Raw genomic sequence first — 7,933 nt, 5'->3', positions numbered from 1 at the left:
CCCAAGTGGGCGGGGGAGCTAGGGCAGCAGGTCACGGGGTCGCAGTGTGCTGAGCCCCAGGCGGGGCCCCTGAGCTGCCCCCCAGGACGGAGACACTGACGGGCACCACCCGCCGTGGAGAGATCAAGGCTGAGCCACTGAGAGTGGGGTTCAGCCCTGGAGTCGTGGGTGACTGCTGGGAGCAGGGTAATGGTGAGGAGGGGTCGCGCCGGCCTGGGTGTGCCCCAGGGGAGGGCGTTGAGGACATGGGTTGGGGGCACAGCTCTGAAAGGCTGCTGGGCTCTGCGGGCAGGATGAGTAGGCCCTTCAGGGGACCCTGGGCCAAAGCAGGTAGGGTAGAGGGGGCTGGAGGAACCGGGCAGCACTGGGGAGACTGCCTTTGCCAGATATGCAGGCTGTCTACCATGTGCATGTACTGATCCGCAAGACTGGAGAGGGATGAGGTCCAAGATGAGGTTCAGGGGTGGGGTCCCCTGATTAAAGGCGGAAGGATGCAGATCAGGTCCCTTTAGAAGCAGGTGTCTGTGATGGAGCCTCAGCCCCCAGAAGCGGAGAGCCTTCCCCCTGGGTCCACAGAGAAGAGGGCGGGGCACAGTGCCAGGGCTGGGGTGGCATGCAGGACCCAGGAGCTCCGTGAGGGAAGGAGCCCACCGCCCCAATCCCGCATGCACCCCCTTCCCCTAGGACACAGGCCGCGGCCCCGCCTCCAGAGCCACAGGCTTCTATCACTGCCCCCCTCTCGCTGAAATCGGCGGGGGTGTGTGGGTCTCAGTCCCTGGTGATGGAGTGTTAGGGAACCTCACACTTGAGTTTTCCTTCTGGAAAAGGCCTGTAGTGGTGAGGCTCGGGAGAGAGCGAGACCCCCTTCAGGGGATTGCAGGGTGGGCCCTGGGTGAGGTGGGGTGAAGGGCTGCTCCCCAGGGTGGTCCAGACCGGGAGAAGCCCTGAACCCACCGGGCTGCGTCTTCTCGCAGGTGTGTCGGCCCAGTCCTTCCTCCACTGCTTCACGCTGGCCAGCGCTGCCTTCAACCTGCAAGTGGCCACGCCTGGGGTGAGTCCGGCTCCCCGTGTCTCCAGGAGAGTGACGTCATTCCTGGGGGGACCTACGGGGTTGGGACCCCAGGGAGCACTGAGAGCCTCCCCAGAGGTGCCTGGGACACCTGCTTCCACTCGACAGGCGGAGACTGTGGCCAGCAGGGGCTGAGGGGCTGGGCTGACGGTGTCTTTGTCCCGAGGGGCTGCTGGCAGTCCCAGCCCTTGTCAGTTTCCTGGAGCCTCCATATGCCAGTAGCAGGGGGTGAGGTGCTGACCCTTGGCCTCTGGGCCCCCACAGGGGAAGACCATGGACTTCGTCGACGTGAATGAGAGCAACACACGCTGGGTGCAGGACTTCCGCCTCAAAGCTTACGCCAGCCCCGCCAAGCTGGAGTCCATTGACGGTGTGGGGCCTGGGAGGGCCTTGGGGGGTGCGATTCCTGCTGGGTCCTGACCCCAAACTGCTTTCTCGAATTCCTGGAGCATTCTGGGGCTTGCCATGGAGCACCGTGACCATCCGGGCCATGTCCTGTCCGGTGGCCAGACCTCCCAGCAGGGGAGGGAGCTGGCGGGTACGCAGGTGGTTTGCGGGCCTTGGGAGCCTTAGCTGGTGGGGGCAGCAGGAGCAGAGAGGAGCCGGCTGCTGGCCTCGTCGTCCGTGACTGACAGGGCTGTGGTCCTCCAGGTGCCCGCTACCACGCCCTGCTGATCCCCAGCTGTCCTGGGGCCCTGGTGGACCTGGCCAGCAGCGGGTCCCTGGCTCGCATCCTGCAGCACTTCCACTCTGAGAGCAGTAGGTGGCCTCGGGCCCGGGCTGGGGGGGGGGCGGTACGAGATTCATGGAAGATGGGACCACGCCATTAGGGAGGAGTGCCTGATGGGGGTGTGGGGGCTGGTGTTCGTGGGCGTCGTTGGGGTTCAGGTTTTGGTGGGAATGCCGTCATTTCAGGAGCTGCCTAGGGTCAGTGTGGAGCGCTATGGTCCTGACCAGTAAGTGGATAGGTTTACGTAGCGTGTATACGTGTGCGTGTGACGCGTGCACACACACACGTGAAGGTGGGCGTCCCTTCCACCACCAGCCCCCTGACTTGCCCCTGTGGTGCCTCAGCCTGGTTCCCTTGGGGGCTGTGGGCTGGGAACCCCGCCCCCCGCAAGATGGGCAGGCAGGATGCTGGCTTGGTTCTTGGTGGGGTTTGTGGGTGGTGGTGGGGCAGGGGGCTGGAAAACTGCCCTGAGGAGACGTGTCTGCTCCAAGGGAACGGGGCACACTGCCCTGGCCTGGCGTCGAGACGAGCGGGCGAACCCAGGGCTGCACACAGCGTCCTTTGTTGGTGGAAACGAGGCCTCCTGTCCATGGGCAGTGCTTGTCCGGGCACTCAGCCGTGGGAACGCACTTGTGCCAGCCTGCCCTCTGAGACGGGGCTTGGGGCCAGGGGCCTGGGGTTGAGCGGAGGGCTGGGCGCCCCCTGCCCCCCTATCTGCTGCATTCGGAGGAGGGGGCTCCAGGCACTGCCCAGAGGCCCAGAGGCCGGGTCAGGCAGAGGGTGGTACTCCCGTGTGAGGGGTGGACCCAGCAGCCGCCTTCCTCCCGCCGAGCCTGGCTCTCAGCCCCTGAACAGCTTGAGGGGATCTGAGCTCTGAACAAACCCCAGTCTTGTGTGGGAGGGCCGGGGAGGTGGGGGTGTCGCTTGGGCCTGGGTGGCTGCGGCGTCAAGCTGGCGCTGGCCCTGCTTACAGAACCCATCTGTGCTGTGGGCCACGGCGTGGCTGCCCTCTGCTGCGCCACTAGTGAGGACAGGTCCTGGGTGTTCCAAGGCTACAGCGTCACCGGGGTGAGTGCACGGATGGACGGACGGACGGGGCAGCGGTGCAGGAGCCCCGGGGGTGGGGCCCCTGGGGGGGCAGCAGTTGTTGGCCCAGTCAGGACTCAGACCCCAGCACCAGGCAGGGGGCTTGCAGCAGGAGTCTCTTGAGGCCTGTTGAGTGGGTGACTGCTCGTGGGTCCTGGGGCAGGTCTGGGGGGGCTCCTCTGGGGGCACTGCAGCACCCCCTTGTCGGGCTCCGTGCCTGACCCTCGGCCCTGAGCTCACCTGCTTGGACCTTTCTGGTGGCCCCGTGTCCTGATGCTGGGGAAGACCCAGAAAGCTTTGCCCCTGCTGTGGACCCCTCCCCACGGGCAGCCCCTGGTGGGGGCATGGCCCCCTGACCCTGGGCACTGTCCCGGCCCCACAGCCCTCAGTGTACGAGCTCGTGCGGGTGCCGGGTTTCGCCCACCTGCCCCTGATTGTGGAGGACTTCGTGAAGGACGCGGGGGCCTGCTTCAGCGGTGAGCGGCTGGGCTGAGCGTCCAGAGGGCTGTGGGGACCCTGGTCATGAGCCCCAGCTGGGACGGCGGGGCAGGGCGGCGGGGTCTCGGGGCCGCCCTGCACACGGCCTGAGGCCCCGGCGCTCGGGTCCCCTGCAGCCAGCGAGCCTGACGCCATGCATGTGGTGCTGGATCGCCACCTGGTCACCGGGCAGAACGCCAGCTCCACCGTCCCTGCCGTGCAGAACCTGCTCTTCCTCTGTGGCAGCCGGTGAGGGGCCGTGGCAGGTGGCAGTGGGACCCCGCCTGGTGCCCAGCCCCTTTGTCTGAACTGGCATCTACCCCGCAGGAAGTGAGGAGGCCCCGGGCCAGGCCCCGAGCAGATGCCACCACCTCCAGATGTCCTGGGTGTCCCCCGAGACCCTGCCTCGTGACACCCGGCCTGCCTGGCCCCTGGGGGAACTGCTGGGGGGCTCTGAGGATCCTCCCTGAATGGGTCGGCCTTGGGGGACGGACTGAGCCAGTGACTGTGGTGGGTCTCCCTGGGGAGGGGTGGGGAGTGCTGAGCGGGCTGTCCGTGGGCCCGGAGCGCCCCGAGTGCTCCACAGTCAGCTGTGGGGTCCCGGGGGGACACAGAGCCTTCCTGGAAGCCAGGGCGATTGCTGACCAGGACCCCGGGATCCTGTTCCTGGCCTCCCTGTGGTCTCCCCACCCCTTTGGGCCTTGGTGGGGGCAGGAGGGGAGGGCCCTCGCCCTGACGCTGGCCTGGCACGCTGTTTCAGACACGATGGCAACCCCACGTAAGGCCAGGGTGGATCAGGTGGACGCTGCGGCGTCTCCACGTCCCTTCCAACACTGGGAGAAAAGCTCGTGGATACAGCACACGGGCACCCTGCCAAGTGGTGTCCAGGTCCTGACGGCCAGGCCTGCTTCGGGGTGGACGTGGCAGAGCCCTGAGCTCCTCTTGGAGTGTGGCCGGCCGGCCTGGGGTGGCGGACGGTCCTGGGTGCCAGGTGGCTGCCCAGCCAGCGAACTCCAGTGCAGCCTGGGTGCTCTCCAGCTTCCTCAGGGCGCCCGCCCGGCCTGTGGCCCACAGCGGGGCCCTGGAGCTGCCCTGCCCCACGTGTCTCCTTCTCTCAGCCTGGCTCTGCCCTGGCTAGCCCCTTGGAAGGGAGGAGGAGGGAGGCAGCCAGGCGCCTCAGCCCCAGCGCCGCAGACCAGGCCATGCCCTACACGTACCCGCTTCTGCCGGCGGCTCCAGACACCTGCTGGCCTCCGCACCCCGGGCCTGGGCCCCTTCCCCAGCCATCCCGTGTGTGGCACCAGCTGGTGACGGACCTGGCTGGACAAAAGCGTTTTTAGAATGGTAATGCAAATAAAGAGAGAAATGATGACGCCTCAGGGGCATTTTCTGAGTGTCCGTACCTGACCTGGGTGGGCTCTGCGGGGCGGGGCCCTCCCCAGCCTTCCTCACTGGCCCCACGTGGCCAGGTCTCCAGGCCCAGGGCCCAGCAAGAGGCCCCCTGGGATTTCCCACGTGCTGTGTTGAAAACAGACCCTGAGCTCCAAGTCCGCAAAAACGGCGTGTGGGCGTCTGGGTGGTTTTTTCCATGAGTCGTAGCTTCCGTCAAAGGAGCGTTCTTATTAGTGGATAGTTTTCACGTCGTGCCCAGTGAAGGACACCCGATGAGACGTCCAGGAGATTCACAATGGACTGGCCGTTTGTGGGAGGGCGTGGGGCCAGCCTGGGGGGCCAGTGTGTCCCACGGCCTGGCTGCAGGGGGTCTTCACGTTTCAGCTGTATCCGCTGTCTGCACCGAGGCCCCGGGCCAGGCGGCATGGCAAGTGACTTCCACCTCCTAGGGCACAGCCTGTTCACCAGCTCAGTGCAGGGAGTCTGGGGTGTTGCTGGGGGCTTGCAGGAAGCCGCGGCCCTCTGACCCAAGCTGGCGAGGCAGCTTGCGGGGGGCTGGGGAAGCCCCAACCCGTCAGCACACTGGCAGCGTGGCCCGTGTGGCGCCTGCCCTGAGCCCTGTCCACCCAGCACCGCTCCTGCTTCTGGGGAGGGCGGCCAGAGGCAGCTCCACAGCCACACTCCCAGGGGCACCGCTCCCCTGCAGGGAGCTATGGGGAAGAAGCCCGGCCTGGCAGGGCCCCTCGGGAGAGGAGTGGGTACATCCAGACCTGAGGTGTGTCCCGCAGGCCCGTCCCAACATCTGGCTCCCCTGGTGCAGACCCGGACACCCAGCCACCCCGTCCTGCTCCCAGGCCATCCCTCCAGACCCTGCCCTCCCGCCCCCGCCGACCCCCCTTCACTGTTTCAGGAACTCAGGCTGGTCGCAGGGAGAGAAAGGGGCTCCCCTGTGGACCCCTGTCACCACCCACCGCCAAGCCCTCAGTGCAGCAAAGCGTCCGCACACGCTGCCTGCCTGTGCCCGGTGTGAGGTGTGGAAGCTGAGGCCCGTACACGTTATGCTGTCCCCACAAGGTGGCACCACCAACCCCAAAGGAACCTGGGCCAGAGCAAAGTCTGGGCAGCGTGGCCGAGGCAGGGGAGCCGCGTGTCCCCACAGCAGGCCTCTCCGCCAGGGCAGCACACCCCTGCCCAGCTCCGCAGGCACAGCCTAGAAGCCTGGGGGTCCCCGCCTTCAGAGTCAAAGCTCTTGGGTCACTGCCCAGCAGCAGGCGAGGGGCTGTCACCACTGACTGGGGGTCCCCATGGGGCTGCCGGCCTAATCCCGCCTTCATCAGGCCCCGGGAAGGAGACAGGAAGCAAAAGTGAGGGCTTTAATGCGCTGAGCAGATTTTTACATAAATCAGAAATCTATGATTCGTCCCCGCTCCAATTAGTAAAAAAAATCCAAGATTCATCACAAAGCATGTGCAATTAGGCCCCAATTCAGAGACGCACAGATCCGTGGTCCAGCCTCGGGTGCCGCGCTATTTTCCATTCTCTGCGCTGAACATTCGTTCCTGGAAACGAATGGTGTGAGCTCCTGCGCCCACCAGGCTGCCCCGACCCCGCCCTTGGCCAGGCCGGCGGCCCCGGGCCCTCCCGACAGCGGCCCCGGGCCCTCCCGACAGCGGCCCCGGGCCCTCCCGACAGCGGCCCCGGGCCCCTCCTACCCGCCCATGACCCCTCCTGCCCACGTCCCAACTCACTCTCAGCATCCGCTCCAGCTTCACCGCGTCTGCGGCGAACCTGCGGATCCCGTCAGAGAGCTTCTCCACAGCCATGCGGTCCTCGTTGTGCAGCCAGCGGAAGGCCTTCTCGTCCAGCTGGATCTTCTCCAGGTCACTGGCCTGGGCTGCGGAGCAGATGCCCGGGCCATGGGCTCAGAGCCTCGCCCAGGGGTGGAGGCAGCCCACCCCGAGGCTCCAGGTTCCACAGCCTCAAGGGACCAAGGCACTGGTGCCTGTGGAGCCCGAGGCGGTGGGAGGCGGGAGGGGACGGTCTTACCTGCTTTGGCCGAGAGCACAGGCGTCAGCTTGCTGTGGTCCTTGAGCAGCTCCCCCAGGAGCTGGGGCGAGATGGTGAGGAAGTCACAGCCAGCCAGGGCCTTGATCTCGCCCGTGTTGCGGAAGGAGGCACCCATGACGATGGTCTTGTAGCCGAACTTCTTGTAATAGTTGTAGATCTTGGTGACGCTCTTCACTCCTGGGGGGACACACCAGAGCTGCCATCCGTGCCGCCCAACCCTCCGTCCTGGGGCCCCCTGGGAGCACGCAACACAGCACCCCTCTGCCCCGGCCCGGGCGGCCACTGACCGGGGTCCTCCTGGGGTTCGTAGGACTTCTTGTCTGTGTTGGCCACATGCCAGTCAAGGATGCGGCCCACGAAGGGCGAGATGAGCGTCACGCCGGCCTCAGCGCAGGCCACGGCCTGGGCGAAGGAGAAGAGCAGGGTCATGTTGCACCGGATGCCGTGGTGCTCCTCCAGCTCCCTGCGGGGACGGGGAGAGCGCACGCGTCAGCCCCGAAAGGCAGGGCTGGGTCGCTCCACCCTCGTGAGTAACTGTGGAAGGGTCACCAGGGCGAGCTCAGGCCAGCGGCTTGTGGGCAACCAGACCTCATCAAACCCGCATTTCAGAACAGGGACCAAGGTGAGAGGCCCCCGAGAGCTGCAGACAGTCCTCGCCTCGTCACAGAACCTCTGCGCTGGGCCAGTGCAGGAGACACAGGCTCAGTCCCTGGTCTGGGAAGATCCCACAGGCCCGGAGCCCCAGAGCTTGTGCGCCACAACAAGAGGAGCCGCCGCAATGAGGAGCCCCCACCCTCCCACCTGGAGAAAAGCCAGGCAGCCGTGAAGACCCAGCACAGCCAAAAAAAAGGGACCTTCGGGCTGGAGATCATGGAGTCGGCTCCAACCACAGCACCGTCCTGCCTCAATCCCACAGCCTCACTGGCCCCACGGCCCCCACCTGCCCTCTGGGTCAGCCTGCAGAAAGCCCGTCCCCCAGATGACACGTCAGGGCTGACCATGAGAAGGGGGTCCTGGCCACGCTCTACCACCTGCCAGCTGAGTTCCTGTCCCAGTGGATGGTTTCAGAGGTGCCCCGCTGCCGGGCCACAGGGAAGCGGTCAAGAAGCACA

At 66.3% G+C, this 7,933-nt stretch overlaps 2 protein-coding genes across 2 annotated transcripts in view; one reads left to right on the top strand and one right to left on the bottom strand.

Moving 5' to 3' along the window:
• Positions 1-4,741, top strand: part of PDDC1 (Parkinson disease 7 domain containing 1) — a 7,898-nt gene extending 3,157 nt beyond the window's left edge. The window contains exons 3-10 of the mRNA XM_010845807.1: positions 55-192; positions 975-1,051; positions 1,334-1,439; positions 1,721-1,828; positions 2,773-2,867; positions 3,268-3,361; positions 3,500-3,611; positions 3,690-4,741. Coding sequence (XP_010844109.1) covers positions 55-192; positions 975-1,051; positions 1,334-1,439; positions 1,721-1,828; positions 2,773-2,867; positions 3,268-3,361; positions 3,500-3,611; positions 3,690-3,696 — 737 coding nt within the window. The 3' untranslated portion in view covers positions 3,697-4,741. The remainder of the gene's footprint in view (positions 1-54; positions 193-974; positions 1,052-1,333; positions 1,440-1,720; positions 1,829-2,772; positions 2,868-3,267; positions 3,362-3,499; positions 3,612-3,689) is intronic.
• A 1,371-nt stretch (positions 4,742-6,112) lies between these two features.
• TALDO1 (transaldolase 1) overlaps positions 6,113-7,933 on the bottom strand; it is a 4,131-nt gene continuing 2,310 nt past the window's right edge. Inside the window, exons 4-7 of the mRNA XM_010845759.1 lie at positions 7,109-7,284; positions 6,801-6,998; positions 6,503-6,648; positions 6,113-6,313 (exon numbers count right to left, since the gene is read on the bottom strand). Coding sequence (XP_010844061.1) covers positions 6,281-6,313; positions 6,503-6,648; positions 6,801-6,998; positions 7,109-7,284 — 553 coding nt within the window. The 3' untranslated portion in view covers positions 6,113-6,280. The remainder of the gene's footprint in view (positions 6,314-6,502; positions 6,649-6,800; positions 6,999-7,108; positions 7,285-7,933) is intronic.

Source organism: Bison bison, unplaced genomic scaffold (assembly GCF_000754665.1).
Source record: "Bison bison bison isolate TAMUID 2011002044 unplaced genomic scaffold, Bison_UMD1.0 scf7180017848696, whole genome shotgun sequence".
Classification (NCBI taxonomy): domain Eukaryota; kingdom Metazoa; phylum Chordata; class Mammalia; order Artiodactyla; family Bovidae; genus Bison; species Bison bison.
Note: the sequence above shows the minus strand (reverse complement) of the source record. Positions and strands in the feature narration are given on the sequence as shown.